General features: G+C 41.4%; 2 protein-coding genes across 8 annotated transcripts in view; one reads left to right on the top strand and one right to left on the bottom strand.

Annotated features, from left to right (window-relative positions):
* ARHGEF28 (Rho guanine nucleotide exchange factor 28) overlaps positions 1-20,505 on the bottom strand; it is a 307,464-nt gene extending 286,959 nt beyond the window's left edge. For 4 of the 7 annotated variants that reach the window (XM_057540597.1, XM_057540601.1, XM_057540602.1 and 1 more), the window contains exon 1: positions 20,341-20,503. The gene's annotated coding sequence lies outside the window, so the exon portion shown is untranslated. Of the gene's footprint in view, positions 1-17,325; positions 17,402-20,340 lie in introns of all 7 variants that reach the window. The other 3 variants (XM_057540598.1, XM_057540604.1, XM_057540603.1) reach the window with 3 other exon arrangements.
* On the top strand, positions 19,918-21,096 carry LOC130707119 (basic proline-rich protein-like). The gene has a single exon (XM_057540351.1). The coding sequence runs from the start codon at positions 19,918-19,920 to the stop codon at positions 21,094-21,096; it is 1,179 nt and encodes a 392-aa protein (XP_057396334.1).
* Positions 21,097-21,367: the final 271 nt, after the last annotated feature.

Raw genomic sequence — 21,367 nt, 5'->3', positions numbered from 1 at the left:
TAGCAACTTCACCCTGAGAGCAGTGGAGGACTGGTGTGTGAAGTGGGAGGTAGGAGGATGCAGACAGGTAAAGGAAGTCTGGAAACAGGGATTATAATTAGGAAACCGTTATAGTAATCTAGAGAAAAGAGGCCTGAACCATAGGGCACACAGTGGAGATCACAGGAAGAATCCCACAAAAGTTAACTCAGGGTCTGCTAGTTAAATGCTTCTCTACAACCTCGATTCCCACTAACTTAGCAGATAATGCATAATGGGAAGATACAAGAGCAACATTTAGGGTGATCCTAGCAGTGGCATTCCTAGTGAATTTGATACCTAAAGCAGGTCATTTCATATCCCCCGCCTTGAGACTTCCCTGGCAGTCCAGTGGTTTGGACTCCGTGCTTCCACTTCAGGGGGCCTGGGTTTGATCCCTGGTCGGGGAACTAAGATCCCGCATGCTGCGCAGTGCAGCAAAATATATATATATATATATATCTCCCTCCTCTACATGACAAAATTTTCAGTAATAGTTTTTTTTAAGGCATAATAATGGCAGGAAATGCACTGAAAATAATCATCTTATTGAACTACAAATATATAATCATGCCAGTAAAAAAAAAAAATAATGCAAATGTCAATAAAACGCTTAAATGTCTTCCAAAGATACAATGAAAACAACTACTAAACTGTGCCAGTCATACAACTTTTCTTCATTTGTCTTTTAGTTCCGAAACAAATTTCAACTTGGAAGATATTCAAATTCAATAAAATAAAATATTTCAAATATAAAATATTCACTTATGAAACAACATTAAGACTCAACACTCACTCTGCTTCACTGCTTTACATTTTAAACACAAGAACTCCAAAGGGGGGCTTCCCTGGTGGCGCAGTGGTTGAGAATCTGCCTGCCAATGCAGGGGACACGGGTTCGAGCCCTGGTCTGGGAAGATCCCACGTGCCGTGGAGCAACTAGGCCCGTGAGCCACAACTACTGAGCCTGAGCATCTGGAGCCTGTGCTCCGCAACGGGAGAGGCCGCGATAGTGAGAGGCCCGTGCACCGCAATGAAGAGTGGCCCCCGCTCGCCGCAACTAGAGAAAGCCCTCGCACAGAAACGAAGACCCAACACAGCCAAAAATAAATAAATAAATAAATAAATAAGTAAATAAAGAACTCCAAGGGGTCACACAGAGTGACAGAATTAAAGTAACCCCAGTTTTGTTTTTTTACCATCCCTCTCCTATCATTGCTGATTTCAAATCGACTGTTTAAATGTACTGTTAAATAGTACTACAGAGATCGGATACACAAACTGAACCCAAAGCAAGCTTGAACAATGCCAAATCTTTGATTTTACTCTCAGAACCAACTTGTATACTATGTGCTGGGGACCAAGTATATAACTGGGAGTTGTCCAAGTTCAACTCCATGTTGAATACAACGTTTATTAAGTTGTATAATAACTTATACAACGTTTATTAGGTTGTAACACATTAAATGTGTTAATTTGAAGCTTTCATAGATATTATTAAAATGCCACAGTGACTGCAGGAATTGTTTAGAGCTTAGACCAACAGAAGGATTCTGTGGGCAAGAAGTAACATTAACAGATATTGTTCATAACTGCTAGCGCATGGTGATAGCAAAACCAGACTGACTAAAGTCAATTTCTGCAGAAAAACTACTCCTTTATTGTCAGCATCCTGGCCGGGCAGCAGCAGAGGGGGGCAGGGATGACCACTGCCCATCCTCGAGATGCCACTGAAACCGAAAAGGGCCAAGGGGACAGAATCAAGGCCAACAAGGAACAAGTGCAGAGTGGTAGCAAGTTGAACAAAAGCAAACAGATAAATCCTTGGGAGTGATGAAATCAGAAGTCAACTTCAAGTTCAAAATGAAACACATTTAAAATGCCAACAGGCTGCTGGAATGCATAAAAATTCTGGGAACAAACCACAGGTATTGAGAGGTCAGAACTCTGGGTCTAGGATATTGTGCCTAGTCTGGAGCCTTCTCCCTAAGAAACAGCCATGAACTTAGAGGTCATAACTGACCCACCAGATAGCATATTAGATTCTATGGAAAAACAATTTTTAACTTCTGTTTTTCATCCTGGAAAGATTTAAGATGACAAGGTATATAAATCAGATCCTCTACCACTGACAAGTGTCTTACCTGAATTGTGACAAATGGCAAAGATGAGATACTTAGTTTCACTATGAAGACAAATCTGAAAATGAGAGGGAGTGAACATTTTTTTGGATCAGTTGAATAGAGTATAAGCTCTCCTGGTCTCTTTTACATGTGGACGAGGTGGCTTTCCCCTCTAAGCCTCCTGAGAGACACCACGGGAAAGTAAAGAGAGAAAGGAGTCCCACAGGCTAGGAAGGATCAATAAACAAACTGCTGGACCTAGAGCAGGTTGTTTAACCTCCCATATCTCCTTAGTTTCCTTATCTGTAAAACAGAAGAGGTTGTTGTAGGAGATAAAGATAAGAGGCACAAGGCTCCAAGCAGAGTGCTGAGCAAAGGGAAAGCTATTAACAAATGGTTATCATCATCTTCATTATGGAACTCCAAACCAAATGACACAAAGAGGTCTTTCTATAGCTGATGAAAATCTCACCCCATTCTCCCTGTAACAAGGCCCTCAAATGCTACAGGGGCCGCATGGATGGTTGGATAAACCTCATAAGCTTCATTCCTCCAACTGTACGAAGACAAAAAACACAGTGGTTCTATCTATGGCCTATGACAATCACATGCTTAGCTAATTATTATTAATTAATTATAATTATTATTATAATTAATTAGTTCATCTTTAATTAAATAAATTAATTTTTTTAAAAAAAAGGGGCTTCCCTGGTGGCGCAGTGGTTGAGAATCTGCCTGCTAATGCAGGGGACACGGGTTCGAGCCCTGGTCTGGGAAGATCCCACATGCTGTGGAGCAACTAGCCCCGTGAGCCACAACTACTGAGCCTGCGCGTCTGGAGCCTGTGCTCCACAACAAGAGAGGCCACGATAGTGAGAGGTCCGCGCACCGCGATGAAGAGTGGCCCCCGCTTGCCGCAACTGGAGAAGGCCCTCACAGAAAGGAGGACCCAACACAGCCAAATATAAATAAATAAATTAATTTAAAAAAAAAAAAAAACTTATACTAACGTGTCATAAGGTCTGTCTGTGATTGCATAAGTGATAATCACGACAGGCATGCCTTCTCCAAATCTACTCACAGTCTTCTAAGTTACATGGGATACACTATAAACTTACCTGCTTTTAATGTCTAGTGACGTTAAGACTCACTATCCCATGTAATCCCACATCACAAGAAAGGGAAGACTTCTGGTGGAAGAAACCAGTGTCTTTTTACTTAAAAGAAGTTACCTACTGTATACTTATACTTAAAATGCAATAATTCTTATGGACTTATATATACTACCAAATGTAAAATAGATAGCTAGTGGGAAGCAGCCACATAGCACAGGGAGATCAGCTCAGTGCTTTGTGACCACCTAGAGGGGTGGGATAGGGAGGGTGGGAGGGAGACACAAGAGGGAGGAGATATGGGGATATATGTATATGTATAGCTGATTCACTTTGTTATAAAGCATAAACTAACACAACATTGTAAAGCAATTATACTCCAATAAAGATATTTTAAAAAAATGCAATAATTCTGTATCCAAGAAAGAAAAATAAAGGATTTAAACCATAAACTTATCCTACCAAAGAAAGCAAGCAGTAAATCACAAAATCACACAAAAAATAAGGCAGACTATAAAATAAAATGCTGTGTCTGGTATCTCACTGATAAAAATACAATTTATAAAAGTGTTTTTATTATGTGACAGAATGCATGTAAGTTTAGTTATGATTTTATTGATACATACACATTTTTACTAATCAGGAATATACTGACTCAAATATCCAAAGGTAAACACATGAATGTTCAACAGCTGCACAAGTTACTGACTTAAAAATTCTTCTTTGCAAACATCCATGTAATTTCTTAATGTAGAAAAAGGAGATTTCTGCACCTACTTCCACCGGAAGATGCTACAGGTCAAGGAAGCGTGTTTCATTGGCTCTTCCTCCCTGCCAGAGGCCCCAGCACTGAGCATCTCAGAGCACTAAGCCCATACCTCCCCTAGAGCCGCTGCACACGCTGCCCTGTAAGGAGAGCCTGTATGACACACCTCTCATCAGGGGCTGCAGCAAACTTTCCACATCTCTCATATTGCTTTGTATAGCACCTTGCTTATAACAGAGCCCAATATTTTATTTCCCTGTTTTATTTCAAGGTAACTCAAGGTCATTGTAAAAAATTGTGTTCAACTTCATATGTACACAGAAAATAAAAACTCCCTCTAATCTCTCCATAGATGACTGAACAATATTTCATGCACGTCTGGCCTTAGGCCAGGTCTGTCAACAGACACGTCTTAACACCTACTTAGCTAAATTTTACACGCTGGAGACAAGCAGATCTGCTCACCAGACAGAGTCATCCTGGCTGGACATCAGTCTTCAAAAAAGCTACTCGTTCCCTCTTCCTTGTAATAAGCCTTAAATTCAATACAAACAAAAGTGCAGCAGCTACTCTAAAGAAGGAAAAAAAGGAAAAGAAACTATGAAAGTATCAGTAGGGAAATCAACCACATATTTGGAATTCTATGGGAATAAGTTAACAGAAGAAAACAGGCACCTGGCAGGAAAATATTTTAAGGAAATTATTGAGACGTGATACATTTCCTGTCAAAACAACACATGAGGTGGTGATTCATTTGATTAGTATCTTTTAAGCGCTATGCGACTTTAAATGCTCCATAAACTTAATGATATTCAATTGTGGCAACAAAGGATTTTATTTTTTAAGTACTAAGCTGTTCAAATGATCCTGTGCCCAAGAATAAAAACAAGCATGTACTCAATGTATTCACAACAGTATTCTTTAATGCCACTAAGGCAAGATAATGAACTACTGTTTGCCTTCCCTAGTTTAGTTTTAGCCAAACTGGTGGCCGTGGACGTAATTCAAGTTATGGAGTCTTTAGTCCTGGACTGGAGAGCTGTCCGCCAACAACAGAAACATTAGAATCAGTTCGCGCTTAACTTAAGCAGACACCAAAACCTTGATCAAACATTCAGGATTCTGTAAAATTGCTTCCATTCTCAAGTGTCTGTAGTTAGAAAAAAAAAAAAAAATATATATATATATATATATATATATGGCTGGGTTTTTCCATACAAATTTAAAATGTAAACTCATTACAAGACTATTGCCAAAATAAATTGAAATACAAAATAGACATTACTGTTTGATAATATCCAAGTTTCTCCCCTGCTCCCCACCAGATAGTTATCATAAGCCCAAATTTGAAAGGGTTTTTTTTAAATTAGCAACAATTATTTAAGTTCAATAAGCGTTTCAAGGCAAGTGCAGGAGTTTCTAACTGAGTTATGACACCTGATACTCCAATTATATTTATGAACTAAGTACACAGATTTTCATTAAAATATCTATTTCTTAAATTCACTTCTGTTTTTATAACATCACTGAAGCTGATACATATTTACAATATAGATTATGCTTAGGAAACTATACCAAACAACAACAACAACAGTAACATAAAGACCAGGCAATACTTTGATTCCCATTATACCAGGTACGGCTGCCAGGCTGCTCAGAGCACCCTGCCCTCACCACCTCCACATCACAACATACGCATGTGCTTTCATGGCTTCTGATTTGGCAGCACTGAGATTTCCTGAAAAGCTACTTCTAAGCCTCTTCTCTCTAAGCCTTCAGCACCCATACAGGCCTGCCTCTTAGTAATTACTAGCCAAACTCAACTCAATGAGGGCTCAAAACTCTAACAGAACTCTCAAACCCCCTGAGGTAGAAAAGCTTTGGAAAGAACTCCTGGATAAAGGTTTAGAGCCCCTACACCCAGCAAGTAGAATCCCAAACACCAGTACAATAAGATATCTTTATCTTGAGGTGTCATGCCTTAAAATGCCACCTTTTTATGAGCACAAGTTTATGTTCTTTAATATTACAAGTCAGGAGCTACATTAAATACTAGAGGTTTTAGAAATCTGCTATATCTTTTGAAAAAAAAAAGGAGGATTTCACTTGTTCGATGTTACAAGTTTAAAACAAAGTGGAGCGAGGTGGGGAAGGAGGGGGGAGAAAGAGAAAGAACCATTATAAGTGTTATTTTAGCTAAAAATTGGCATTTATCAAAAATGCCATGAATTTCAGTGCATATTCTCCACCCAGCCTCAATGGAGTTAGGGACATAAAGTCCATCTGCTAAAATGAAATTAATACCTATTTTCAGTCATCTTTGAATTCAATTAAAAATAATTACTAGATTATTACTGGCTGAGTCCACCTCACTGCTCGTGAAGTATTCAGACAACAATAACATGAGCTGCCATCACAGGGAAATCTCAGGGTATAAGCCATCATTTCTCCCTGTAAAGATGCAACCCTGAAGTAGCTTCTTCAAACCCAACTTCCTGAACAGTTCAGATGTTGCCAGTCAAGTGTCTGAAAGTGCTCTGAAAACCAAACATTGGCTAGTAATCCAAGGGAGGCTCAAGACACCATCCTTACCTCCAGAGAAACACAGAACTCGAGAGTTAGGATGTACCATGGAGAAGGGGTTGGCCCAACCCCTCAGGTTTCAAATGAGTTCACTAGGGGGACTTCCCTGGCAGTCCAGTAGTTAATAAGACTCTGCACTTCCACTGCAGGGGGCATGGGTTCAATGCCTGGTCGAGGAACTAACATCCCACATGCCACACGGCATGGCCAAAAAAAAAAAGAAGCAACTTAAAATTAAAGGATATGAGACTTTTGCCTCATAATTCCTGTCCCATGGAAACTATTTTTTCTTTTTTTTATTATTTTTTTTTATTGAAGTATAGTTGATTTATAATGCTGTGTCAATCTCTGCTGTACTGCAAAGTGACTCAGTTATACACATATAGACAGTCTCTTTTTTATATTCTTTTCCATTACGGCTTATCACAGGATACTGAATGTAGTTCCCTGTGCTGTACATTAGGACCTTGTTGTTTATCCAGTCTGTATGTAATAGTTTGCATCTACCAACCCCAAACTCCCAGTCAATTCCTCTCCCTCCCCCCTTCCCCTTGGCAACCACAAGTCTGTTCTCTATGTCCGTGAGTCTGTTTCTGTTTTGAAGATAGGTTCATTTGTGCCATATTTTAGATTTCACATATAAGTGGTATCATATGGTATTTCTCTTTCTCTTTCTGACTTACTTCACTTTGTATGATAATCTCCAGTTGCATCCATGTTGCTATAAATGGCATTATTCATTCTTTTTTATGGCTGAGTAGTATTCCATTGTATATATGTACCACATCTTCTTTATCCATTCATCTGTCAATCGACAGTGAGGTTGTTTCCATGTTTTGGCTATTGTGAACAGTGCTGCTGTGAACATAGGGGTGCATGTATCTTTTTGAATTATAGTTTTGTCTGGGTATATTCCCAGGAGTGGGATTCCTGGAGCATATGGTAATTCTATTTTTAGTTTTCTGAGGAACCTCCATACTGTTTTCCATAGTGGTTGCACCAACTTACATTCCCACCAACAGTGTAGTAGGGTTCCGTGCAACCTTTCTAAGTAAAGAACAAGGAACCATTCGAATTCCCATGGCTGACTTTAAAGATTTTAAAGATTCTTGACACTATGTTTTATATTCAATAAGCAAGCTATCAACATTTCTGGTTATTAAATAGGAGAAGAAAAAATACATAAGCATTTTATATAACAACTTAGTGTAACATGAAACATAACAATTGAAGAGAAATGCTTCTATTTTATTCCCCCTAAGAATCCATCAATTTAAAACTTAATAAAGCATTAATAATAGGTTTTGTGTATTGCCCCTGACCACCAAGAATGGTGAGTGGCCAGCAGGAGACTGGCTAAGTCTCTAAGGGCTGTGATAACCAGTATAAAAGCAACTTCCAGAAATTCATCCCTGAGAACTTCTGAAGGAAGTTGCAAAGCTAGCAATTTCACAAAAGGCAACGCTGAAGAGTTAGATGAGCTGTTTCTTATACATAAATATATGTAGTGATACATACTGGGTGTTCTGTCACTCCATCCCACCCAGATCCACCTCCAAACGTTATCATCAATCAATGAAATCACTACTTAAAGAAATCATCATGATTCATAGAACTAATTGAAGACCTCCCATCTGGAGAGGATACGGATTCTGTGGAGATGTGGAGAGATCATTATGTTCAAGTAGCTCCCGATTCCTAGGTTTGTGCTCTTTTCTACTCAAATGATAAGAAGAATTGCTTTGTTTTTATCCTCCCCCCTGCCTCTTTTCCAGAACAAATAATGAGGATATCATGCTCTAAAGAACTGTGTCAGACATACTAAAGCCCCAAATAACATGAGGCTGCCAAAAAACTAAGGATAATCAGATTTTTATTTCAACTTATTTTTCAAGCCAGAACATCAAGGAAGGGATAGATAGGTCTGCTTAGGACTGGTGATGTAGTGTAGATGAATGATAAGGAGAACTCCTCTACAGCTATTGAGATTTTGTCTCCTCTTGGAGAGAGATAACCTTCCAATTGAAAAGGACAGAAAGAACATCTGTAAGTGGGAAAGTCGATCATAAGAGGGCACCTAGAGGCTCTGAATAAGTTGCAGGCTGCTGGACAGGCCAAGATAGGAAAGAATCCAATGAGATTTTCCAACCATAATCAGTCAGGAACTGTGGACAATGACAGGATTCAAATATAGGAGAGAGGAACATATCATGCCAATTTTCAAAAAAGCCAATTCTAAACTACAGACAGAAGGAGCTTCATATTGATCGTAAGCAAGATTCTAGAACAGATTAAAGGGCTGATGTCTGAGTACCTCAGAGGAAGCAGTGACTACTTGGAGCCAGTGTGGGTTCCCCAAGAATAAGTCACGGGACAATAACCCCATTCCATTATGTGGTTACCAAACTGGTAACTCTATATAGTAGAGGTACAGTAGATTTGGTTGACAAAGCACATATCCTTATGACAGAATGGAGGATTAAGAATCCGATGCTAGTGCAAATAGGAGTAATTCGCTGAACAACTCTACCTGAAACTGATAAACATCAATCTGAAGTGAAGTTTGTATAGGCACATCAAATCGTTCTGCCCTAGACCTCAGCCTAGGCAATAATTTTATTATTTCCTTAAGACATTAAAGAAATGCATATCAAATCTGTGGACAACTTGGAGCAAAAGAGGGTAGTGAATGATAAATGTATAGATAAACAATCTAAAAGACTTTGAAAGGCTAGAACAGATGGTCATATACAGGAAAATTTAGATAAATATTAAGTTTTATTTATAGGACTAAGAAGCCAATTGCACACATCCATGAATGAGGAGATGGGGCTCAGCAGCAACAAGTGTAAAAACAAATTGGTTATTTTGAGATGACTGAACATCAAGAGTCAATGGCCTTGTTTAGAAGGACCATAGTCGGAAAGCCATTGTTTGAGAAATTATTCTGTCCTAGGTTCTGTGCTAAGCATTTTACATAGACTATCTTATTGTGTCCTTTTAACCCTATAAGAGAAATAGGTAAAAACTGAGACTAAAAGTTTAGATGGCTTGCCCAACACAAGGTAGAAAGTAGCAGAGCTGAGAGTCTCCCCAACTTTCTACTCTGTAACTGGTAATCTTAACTATGAGGTTTCAGTGCTTCCCTGGGGGGTGAGGCGGGTCTCAGCAAGGGTGGGAATGGTTCTACTATACTCTGCACCATCAGTCAGCATCCGGAAGTACTACACTTTAAGAAAAATATAGCAAATCGGTATATGTTCAGTATTCATGGTAGTGAGAGGATTCAAAATCATGTCACTTAATAAGAGCTGAAAGAGATTTACCAACTTAAATAAGGCTTAAAGGTAGGGTATGTAATTAATTTTCAAAAATGTAGGGGGCTGTCATGTAAAATAAATTGTTCAGGGGCTTCCCTGGTGGCGCAGTGGTTGAGAATCTGCCTGCCAATGCAGGGGACACGGGTTCGAGCCCTGGTCTGGGAAGATCCCACATGCCGCGGAGCAACTAGGCCCGTGAGCCACAACTACTGAGTCTGCGCACCTGGAGCCTGTGCTCCGCAACAAGAAAGGCCACGATAGTGAGAGGCCCACGCACCGCGATGAAGAGTGGCCCCCGCTTGCCGCAACTGGAGAAGGCCCTCGCACAGAAACGAAGACCCAACATAGCCAAAAATAAATAAATAAAAAATAAAGAATTTTTTAAAAAATAAAAAATAAAAAAGTAATAAATTGTTCATAATGGCCCCCAAGCAGCAGAACTATAAAATTCAATACAGGGGAAATGGTTTTTTAACAGCCTAAAGGTTTCCAAAGATAGACCACCTACAAACCAATGAAAATAGCCCTGGGAAAGCTCTACACTACAACAAAGCAGCAGCAGAAACCCTGTGGAGCTCAAAAACTGAGGATGACAGCAGAGAGAAGCATAGGAAGCATTTTACCTGCATCCCTCTATCCCTCAGTCCAGAGCAGCTTGGTGCCAAGAAGGATCCCCATGGAGGGATTTCACCCCACAAGGAAAAGGACAGTAGTAGAACCCTGGTAGGCCACCTCAACAATTCACAAAGGACAACAGCAAGAGGGGAAGAACAAATGAACTACAAAACAATCAGAAAGCAATTAACAAAATGTCAATAGTATGTCCTTACCTATCAATAACTAAATTACTCTAAATGTAAATGGTTTAAATTAAAAGACAAAGAGTGGCTGAATGGACAAAAACACAAGACCCAAGTATATACTTCCTACAAGACACTCACTTAAACTTTAAGGACACTCATAGGCTAAAAGTGAAAGGATAGGAAAAGATACTCCATACAAATGGAAACTAAAAGAACAGGGGTAGCTATACTTATGAGACAAAATAAACTTTAAGTGAAAAGTTATAAGAAGAGACAAGGTCATTATATAATAATGAGGTCAATTCATCAAGAGGATATAACAATTGTAATTATATGCATGCCAATATTGGAGCACCTAAATATATTAAACAATTATTAACAAATCTGAAGGCAGAAATAGACAGCAATGCAAGAGTAGAGAACTTCAATAACCTACTTTCAACAATGGATAGATCATCCAGACAGAAAATCAATAAGGAAATAATGGACTTGAACTATACTTTAAGCCAAATGTACCTAACAAACATACAAAACATTCCATCCAACAGCAGCAGAAAACACATTCTTCTCAAGCACACACAGAACATCCTCCAGGATAGATCATATGTTGGGTCACAAAATTAATCTTAACAAATTTAAGAAGATGAAAGTCATATAAAATATCTTTTTTCAACCACAATGGTATGAAACTAGAAATCAATAACAGAAGGAACACCAGGAAAAAAAACAGATGTGTGGAAATTAAAACACACTCTGAAAAACCAACTTGTCAAAGAAATCAAAAGAGTAATTCAAAAATCTTGAGACAAGAATAGAAACACAACATACCAAAACTTATGGGATGTAGCAAAGGCAGTTCTAAGAGGGAAGTTTTTAGTGATTAACATTTAAAGGAATGAAAAAAGAAACATACACAAATCAATAAATGTGTTAATAAATGCAGAAAAAGCATTTAACAAAAATTCAACATCCTTTAATAAGAACTCAACAAATTGGGTATAGAAGGAACACACCTCAACAAAATAAAGACCATATATGACAAACCCACAGATAATACTATACTCAACAGTGAAAGGTTGAAAGCTTTCCCTCTAAGATCAGGAACAAGACAAGGATGTCCCCTCTTACCACTCCTATTCAACATAGTACTGGAAGTTCTAGCCACAGCAATTAGGCAAGAAGAATTAAAAGGCATTCAAATAGGAAAAGAAGTAAAAATGTCTGTTTTCAGATGACATGATCTTGTATAGAAAATTCTCAGTACTCCACAAAAAAAACTGTTAGACCTAATAAATGAATTCAGTAAAGCTGCAGGATACAGAATCAACATACAAAAATCTGTTGCATTTCTGTACACTAATTAACTATCTGGAGAATAAAGAAAATAATGCCATTTACAATAGCATCAAAACCAGTAAGATACTTAGGAATAAGTCTAACCAAGGAAGTGAAAGATCTATACACCAAAAACTGTAAGACACTGAAGAAACTGAAGACAAACAAATGGAAAAATATCCGTGTTCATGAATCAGAGGAGTTAATATTGTTTAAATGTCCATACTACCCAAAGCCATTTACAGATTCAAAGTAATCCCTATCAAAATTCCAATGACTTTTCAGAAAAATAGAAAAAAATTGTCCTAAAATCTGTATGGAACCACAAAAGTCCCTGAATAACCAAAGCAATATTAAGAACAAGATTGGAGGCATCATACTTCCTGATTTCAGACTATATTACAAAGCTACAATATAACAGTCAAAACAATATGGTACTGGCTGAAAAACAGACATAGAGACCAATGGAACAGAACTGAAAGCCCAGAATAAACCCATGCATATATGGTCAATATTTAACAAGGGTGCCAAAAACACTCAATGACAAAAGGATAGCCTCTTCAATAAATGGTGTTGGGAAAACTGGATATCCATATGTGAAAGAATAAAATTGGACCAGTATCTTACACCACTCACAAAAATTAACTTGGAATGGATTAAGGACTTGTAAGACCTGAAATCATAAGACTCCTAGAAGAAGATAAGGCAGGGGGAACTCCTTAACATCACCTTAGCAATGATTTTTGGATATGACACCAAAAGAACAAGCAACAAATGCAAAAAAATCAACAAGTGGGACTACATCAAACTAAAGCTTCTGCACAGCAAAAGAAACCATCAACAAAATGAAAAGGCAACCTACAGAATGGGAGAAAATATCTATAAACCATATATCTAATAAGGGGTTAATATCCAAAATATGTAAGGAACTCAAACAACTCAATAGCGAAAACAAAAAAATCTCATTTTTAAAATGGGTAGAGGACTTACACAGACATTTTAACAAAGACAACATACAGACAGCCAATAAGCACATGATGCTCAACATCACCAATCAGGGAAATGCAAATCAAAACCACAATGAGATCACCTCACACCTGTTACAATGGCTATTATCAAAAAACAAGAGATAAATGCTGGTGAAAATGTAGAAAAAAGGGAACACTGGTGCACTGTTGGTTGGAATGTAAATTGGTGCAGCCACTATGGAAAACCGGATTGCAATTCCTCACAAAATTAAAAATAAACTACCATATGATCCAGCAATCCCAATTCTGGGTACATAGCCTAAAGAGATGAAATCATTATCTCAAAAAGATTGCATTCCTGTGTTCATTGCAGCATTATACACAATAACCAAGACATGGAAATAACCTAAGTGTCCGTAAAGATGAATGTATAAAGAAAATGTAGTATGTGTAACACAGTGGAATATCATTCAGCCATTAGAAAAGGAAATCTTGCCTTTTGTGACAACATGGATGAAACGGAGGGCATAGAGCTAAGTGAAATAAGCCACCATAGAAAGACAAATTCTAGGGACTTCCCTGGTGGTGCGGTGGTTAAGAATCCGCCTGCCAGTGCAGGGGACATGGGTTCGATCCCTGGTCCAGGAAGATCATCTGAAGCCCACGCACCTAGAGCCCGCACTCCGCAACGAGAAGCCACTGCAGTGAGAAGCCATGCACCACAACAAAGAGTAGCCCCCGCTCGCAGCAACTAGAGAAAGCCCGCACGCAACAATGAAGACCCAATGCAACCAAAAATAAATAAATAAAATATAAATAAATTTATAAGAAAAAAAAAGAGACAAATTCTATATGCTATACAACATCAGCAATATGTGGAATCTTATGAAAAAAAAAGAGGCCAATTTCATAAAAACAGAATAGAATGGTGACTCAAGAGGCTGCGGGAATGAGGAAACAGGGAGATATAACTGAAAGTCTGTACCTCTTGAAAAGTTCTGAGTATCTAACATACAGCATGGGTGACTATAGGTAAAAATACTGTATTGTATACTAGAAAGCTGCTGAGATTAGATCTTAAGTGTTCTCATCACAAAAAAGTTAACTATGTGAGGTGATGGATGTGTTAATTATCCTTGGTAATCATTCCACAATGTACATGTATATCAAATCATACTGCACACTTTGACAAATAATTGTGTGTATCTAAAGTTGAGGGGGGGAAAACAAAGAGAGACTGGGGTATCTGTGGTTACTGGTCCCCCATTACTGAAAGTATTCAAGGACAGTATTCAAATGGTCAACCATGTGGAAGTATGCTATACAGGGGGATTGTTCACCTGCTAGAAACTAGAGAAAAACCTTTCAGGATTGTTTCAGTCCTAAGATTCTAACTCTGAACAAGTATTTCATTCATTTCCCCAGACAGAACATACAATTTCCTAAGAAAGGCCTGCGTAGCCTCTCATTTATATCTGAGAAGGACTAGCTATCTAACTTATTGAGCAACATTCTCCTTTCCTCCCCTGCAGCCCAATATTTTCCAATGCGATCCACACCTTATACACAGGAAAACAATCACCATTAGCCTCTATGGGGATGCTGTAAAGTAGGACTTGTTGACATGACAGTTAGCAAAATTACTAACCAACCAACCAATATAGGTATATTCTGTGGAGCCCCCTACGGAGTAGCCTAAATCAGGGTCCCTGCCATCAATGGGCCTACAGTCAAGTTGGAAAGTTGAGAAGTTGGTCAAGGGTTTCAGAGAGATGGTGGTTTGAACTTGCTTTGAGGATTGCAACAGATTTTCGCTAGAAAGGAAAGGGAACAAAGGAACAAAGTCAAAGAAGGTAGGAAGTACACGGCACATTCCACGGGCAGGTACCAGTCCTGGCTAATGGGAGCAGGGGTGGGGGGACACAAGAGGAGGCAGTGGGAGACAGGTGACTTGCCCATAGCTTAAAAGGGATACCAGGAGAATTACCCTTCCCTGGATTCTTTCAGATGCAGAAAGCCAGAAACACTAAAGGTTAGGTAAATGGCTAGCAAACCCTTTTATAAATAGCTAGTATCATCTTTTTAAAAAATGATGCCAGGGGACTCCCCTGGTGGTCCAGTGGCTAAGACTTGGCCTTCCAAAGCAGGGGGCGCAGGTTCAATCCCTGGTTGGGGAGATAAAATCCCACATGCCTCCTGGCCAAAAAACCAAAACATAAAACAGAAGCAATATTGTAACAAATTTCAATAAAGACTTTAAAAATGGTCCACATCAAAAAAAAAAAAAAAAAAAGATGTCAGGCCCAAGCTGAGTGATTATGAACCCAGGTGATCCCAACGAACAGCCAGGCTCAGAATCCTGGGTTCGGGGCTCAAATAACCCATAATCTCATTAATCACTGGGCACCCCCTACTTTTTGAAACTAACACCTGGCCACACAGCAAACCAGGAGGCTGGTGGAGCAAGAAAATGAGGAAAACTGTCGAAAAAGGACCATGCACAGACAATAAACAATGGTCATTAGGGAGAAGAGACAAATTTGCTCCAGAGACTTCGCCTGAACCATCCAGCCCAACGAAAACTTCTTAATCTTCACAAATGGTCAGAAGTCCTTAATGAGACGGCCTTTGCTCCAAGCCCTTCTAGTTTACAGCACCCCTGCAAAGGCCATTGGTGATGTTCTCCTGTGTATCAGGTGTGGAAATACTTTAATCATGAAATTCAGAAATAATCAGTCCACTTGTCTTTCATCTTCCCAGATCTACCCCACCCCTCTTCCACAAGAAGGGGTTCCACAGAAGAAAGGGAGCAGGATGGCCTATGACCCACATGCATGGGATCCAGACATTCATGTCTAAAATCTCTCTGGACTAAGTCCAGAAAGATAACTCAGTCATTCCAACCTGATGACTGTCTGGTGATCAAGGTGAGGTAAGTTAATAGTATTATTTCATAATCCCTTCAAACGTTTACTGACCGCCTGCTGCAGGCGCAGTTCTGACCCTGTGGACAGTACATTCCTGTCCTGTGTTGCCCAAGACAGCCACGGCTGAACTGACAAACGCCCTCCTCACCTTCAAATTTCAGGACAGTATAGAATGTTAGAACCAGAGGTCCTTAGAGACCATCAAGTCTACCCCTTTCCGTTTGACCAGATGAGGAAGCTGAGACCCACAGAGGGGTCATACTTGCCCAAGGTTACACAGATGAGAGGCCACAGGCAACAGTCTCCATCCCTGCCTTGGATTTCCAGCCTAGGGCGCTTCCCCTTGAGATCACACAGACATCTCACTGCCTTCTGAAACCTGGAAAACCTGCTCAAGCTCCTTTTTTTTTTTAATGTCTATTTTCTATTTGTTATAAATATAACCATCATTTTCTCGCACTTAATCTCTACCAGGCACTACCAGAAGGGCTCTCTGCAAATAAACTCAGTGAATTCTCCCAACAACCCTAGAGGGCAGGTTACAGTGATTATCCCCATTTTACAGATGGGAAACCTGAGGTAGAGAGAGGTGGTACAGCCAGGACAGGGCCAGGACCGTCTAATGAGACAGGCTGGCTCCGGAGTCCCCACTCTTAACCACTTGGTTATAGTTTACGAAAGATAATTGCTTTAACTTATAAAATGATGGAAGAAGAGGTGCAAGCCTTAAAAAGGGCACGATCACTAGTGTGTGATAATGAATTTAAGAGCTAAACCATACATTTCATTAATATATGCAATATATTTCATGATTATCTATTAAGGGAATGTCTGTATATTTGAGGGAAATACAGAAAGCATGTTAACATCTTAAGCATTTTTTAAAGGCAAAATGATCATGTGCACACCAGTCAAACAAAGCCTGCCACTTGAAATAGGCAGAATGTTATCTGAGTGCTGAGTACACATGCTATTATGTAAAGCGAAGGTGTCGTTGCCCATCTCCATCTATGCGAGCCTTCACTCGTGGCTATGAGGCATTCTTTTTACATCAACTTTCTACAGAAATCAAACCTCAAATTAATAAACTGAGGATTAAAATAAGAGAACACACCTCTGAAAATTAAAATACATTTTTTATACAAGTGTTCAAAACCAAGATCACTGGAACAATTGCCCAATATTCAATTATGTTTTCACTTTCCTTCATACTAAAAATGATGTCAAATCTCATTACCTTGGTTATCCAGGAGAAGAAGTCCAGGAGCAATAATGGTAGAAATAAGCAAATTTCAATTGTGCCAAAGAGCAAATTTCAAGGGAAAAATTGCAGTCAAGTTAAGAAGATGTACTATCACAGAAAAACTTACCTGCCATTTTATCAGCCAAATGTCTTAGTGTTGAGTGTGGAAAGGCCCACTCAAAATGCAACAGATCCTAAAAATTCTAAAATCAGAAAAGTACTGTCTTAGACATGAAATCCACAGTCCAGAGAATTAGAGAGCAGTGCCAGGCATATAGTAGGCCCTCAAATATTTGTTGAATAAATATAAGAAAATGTTCACAAAAAGAGAGGGGCATGATAGAGACTATCAAAATGGCAACATAGCAGAGCGACACTGTTTTGAGGTTTTGAGAACTTTTTTTTTTTTTTTTTTTGAGAACTTTTAAATACCTGGAAAATTACAAAAGAACTAAGGATTATAGAGACTGGACAAAAATGGCAGAGTACCATCCAATCAGGGCAAAATGCTCTGTGGTCTAGTACCTGACCTGCACTTCGTAAGAAAAATATCTCTAAGCCCAGCTTTGCCTACGGGAGGGATCTGGACTCAAGCCCTACAGCGTGGCATAATATTTACAGTACAACTCTAACATGGCAAAATTCCCTGAATTTGGTGCACTTCAAGTATAACACTGTTTTTAATTTAGAACTCTCAGTGGGAGTTGCCCAGCTTGACCCATCTCTTCGTAACAAATTTAAGGTCACAGGAAAATTATCCTATAGCTTCTCTGTTTCACTAAAGCAACATAAATACAAATGCAATTAGACAAAACCTACATAAACCAGATCTGTCATATCTGATCAGTAAATTAAAGCATAATAAAATTACAGTCAGCCTGGGAGTTTGAGAGTAATTTGGACTCTCTGCAGTACCATTCTAACCATGTGCCAATTGTAAAGGGTTTTCCGACATTTACTGGGTTGGCCAAAAAGTCTGTTCAGGTTTTTCCTAAGATGTTATGGAAAAACCCGAATGAACTTTTTGGCCAAACCAATATATCATAAACCTTTTTTCTGGGGAGTCACACTTGGTCATAAACTCTGGCAGAACTTGAAGTTAGAGCTTAAGTACCAATACAGTGGTTACCAATTTTGTACAGAATGCTTAATATAGAAGTAACATTATATTCCTTTATTTGTTTTAATACCTATTTAAAACACATATCCTTTTCTCATTTACCAAAGGAGGTCATGTGTCACAGCTCACCTGAAATTCCTGTGCAACTTAAGTCTTAGCCACAACAGTAGTTTCTTATAAGAGCACAATGAGAAAATATTCCAAACTCTTCTGCAGTACTCACATGATTAAACAAAAAAAGGTGTGAAACACAAGTGAGGCCCCTGATGAAATTTCATAGAGCCTTAGTTACCAACTACTATTTCCTCTTTACCTTTAAGTGTTTCTGAACTGCTTAGAGGACAGGAGAAGTGCTTCAAAGGAAAGTCTAACGACACACCTGTTACATAACCTGTTCTTGGTTGGCCAGGCTATGTGGTTTTGATAAGGAAGAAAACACAATCAAAAGGAGGACAAACACTGATTCTCTGTTCTCCATTCTCCCATTAGCCAGGACATTCACCTGAGTCAAACGCCCAATAGCTAGCTCTGTGCCTCAGTTTCTCTAACCACTAAATATGAGGTCTGATGCTATCCAAATTCCTGTTTGATCAAAGTTAATGAGCACAATAATCACACAGAAAGTCCACATCAGAACATTACACTGAAATACTATGTTGTATAAGAAAACTCCAAAGGTTTTTGCAGTAGTAATTTCTTTTGCTCCAAATACTACAAAGGAATCAGATTGGCTATTAATCAAGATAAGGCAAATACCTATGTGCTTTAAGTATGTGTATATAAAAACCCAAGACAGTTATACTAAAAAGCTTCCCAGGTAATCTGCTTGGATTATCATGTGCAAAGAGCAACCCACAGAACCCAAGAGAACAGGTCTTCGATTTTTTGTTGTGAAAAAAGGACTTCAATTCCCCTGACATCTTCAGGGCCTAGAACACAAGATGGCAAAGCTTTAGAAAACCAGGGACCCCATGGGACCCCAAATGATCAGTTCCTTCTAAACATCTTACGTTTTCGTATTTCTTACCCAATTGGCGCGGGTCTGGTGGTAAACCTCTTTAACTCTGGGTCTGCGGGGACTTGTCTCGACTCAGGCAGAGGTCAAGAAGGGAGAAGCTGCGCAAACACAGATGTTGCTGCCAGCTACAACCAATGGGGGGCGGGGGGGCGCTGTGGGCTCCTAGGGAGGAAGATGGATTCTCTCCTGGAAATCTAATTGGTGTCTGGGAAACGAGAGTTGGGTTTCCAAGGCTGCCTGAGCACCCAGCTTCCACAAAGCCCTGCATAGGCGAGGATGCCTCCCTAGCCAACAGGCCGTCATTATGCCCCTGTGGAAACTCCCAGCACGGGAAGGTTAGGGGACCACCAGGCACACCCCAGGTTTCCAAGAGGAAAACAGATCCACGAAATAATCCTAAGGAAGTCCAACGGAATTCTGGCCGCCTCTCCTAACCAAGATAACTATAGATGCCTTTTAAAGCACAACATGTGTTTCCACATGAAAGAAATGTTAGCGCTTGTGTCCTGAGCTTCCGCTTGGTCTGCTGCTCTCTGGCGACCCGGCCCCGCCGAGCACCCTCACCCCGGAGCCAGACACTGATGGGGAAGGGAAACCCCAGCTTTCGAGGCTCTGCCTTCTCCACCGCAAGAAGACCATTTATTTCCCCGGCGCCCGAAGGACAGCGGCCGGGCTTCCACCCGCCCATGCCCGGTCCCCTGAGCGGGCCCGGCGGGGGCGAGAGGGGCCGCGCGGTCCGGGCGACCCAGCGCTCCGCAGCTGCAGCCGCCGCGCCGGCCGCGCCGCCTCTGCACTTGTTGCCATCCCCGAGGACAGGGAGGCGGCGGCCATCCCCCGCGCCGCCGAGCCCGCTGCAGCACCCCCTTTCCACCTCCGCTGATCCTCGCGCCCTCCGGAACCCTAGAGAAAGTAGCTCCGCGAGGGCGAACTCAGGTGAGGCGGCCAAACTTTTCCACCCCGGGCGGCCGGGAGACGCGGGGATGGAGCCCCCAGAGAGCACTTACCCGGAGGTGCTGTCCCGCAGCCTCCGACGCCCGAGCGAGGCGCTGCCCCCGCGCCCTGCCCGAGGGCGCCCGGAACGCGCCGCCGGAGCCGGGCAGGATCTCCCGAAGCGGCCCACGCCCGGCGGCGGCGCGGCTCGGGCAGCGCGAGGGGGCGGAGCCGAGGCCGCGCTCCGGGGCCGCGCTGGCTGTGCCCGCGGCGGGGGCCGCCCCCCTCGCTCCGCGCCTGCCGGCTGCCGCTGGATCTCCGCCTGCCCGCCTCCCGGCCCCGGCATCACATGGCCGGGCCCGCCCGCCGCCGCGCCCGACACCGGCTCCAGGAGGAAACCTGAAGCTGCCCGACCGCGCGGGCTCCGCCGGCCCCCTCCCAACGCCCGCGGCCGCTTGCCTCGGCCTCGCTCCCCCGGCCCCGAGCACCGGGACCGGCGGGGGCTCCGAGCCCGGGGAGCGCGAGGTTGCGCCCTGGTGGCGGCGCCCGCGCGCCCCGGACCCCACTGGCCTCGCCTGGGCGCCGCCAGAGCGAGGGGTCGGCTGCCGGCTCCTGAAAGGAGATGTGCCTTGGCCCGAGGCAGCCCCAGGCTGTCCTCGGCCAAAAGCCACCACAGTTGTGACTTAACGTGGCCCATTTCTTACCTAAACATCTGTAGACGCCCTCTTGTTTCTCGAGGCTCAGGTTCCTCAAGCCGAGAGCTTCGCGAGCTGCGATTCTCTGCGCCTTCACGCCAGCAAGGGGCTCCATTAGAAGTCACCATAATATGAAAACCCTCTTTCTTACCATGAACAGCAATATGAGAGGGACCCCCTTACCATCAACGCACTTTTCTGGTTAGAACTGATCGCAACCCCAAGCAGAGAAGCCTCTCCATCAGCCAGGCCTTCCTAAAAGAGACTTCAGATAATGATAGCAGCTTTAAAGGCAAAAGTACCGATTTGATTTTTCTAATAATTACCTTGAGTCTTTGTTTTGGTTTTCCTGTGAAGACCTGCCGCCTGCAGAACCAGTAATCTCCACAGTCCTAACACAGGGCAC

The sequence above is a fragment of the Balaenoptera acutorostrata genome, chromosome 2 (assembly GCF_949987535.1).
Source record: "Balaenoptera acutorostrata chromosome 2, mBalAcu1.1, whole genome shotgun sequence".
NCBI classification, from domain to species: domain Eukaryota; kingdom Metazoa; phylum Chordata; class Mammalia; order Artiodactyla; family Balaenopteridae; genus Balaenoptera; species Balaenoptera acutorostrata.
Note: the sequence above shows the minus strand (reverse complement) of the source record. Positions and strands in the feature narration are given on the sequence as shown.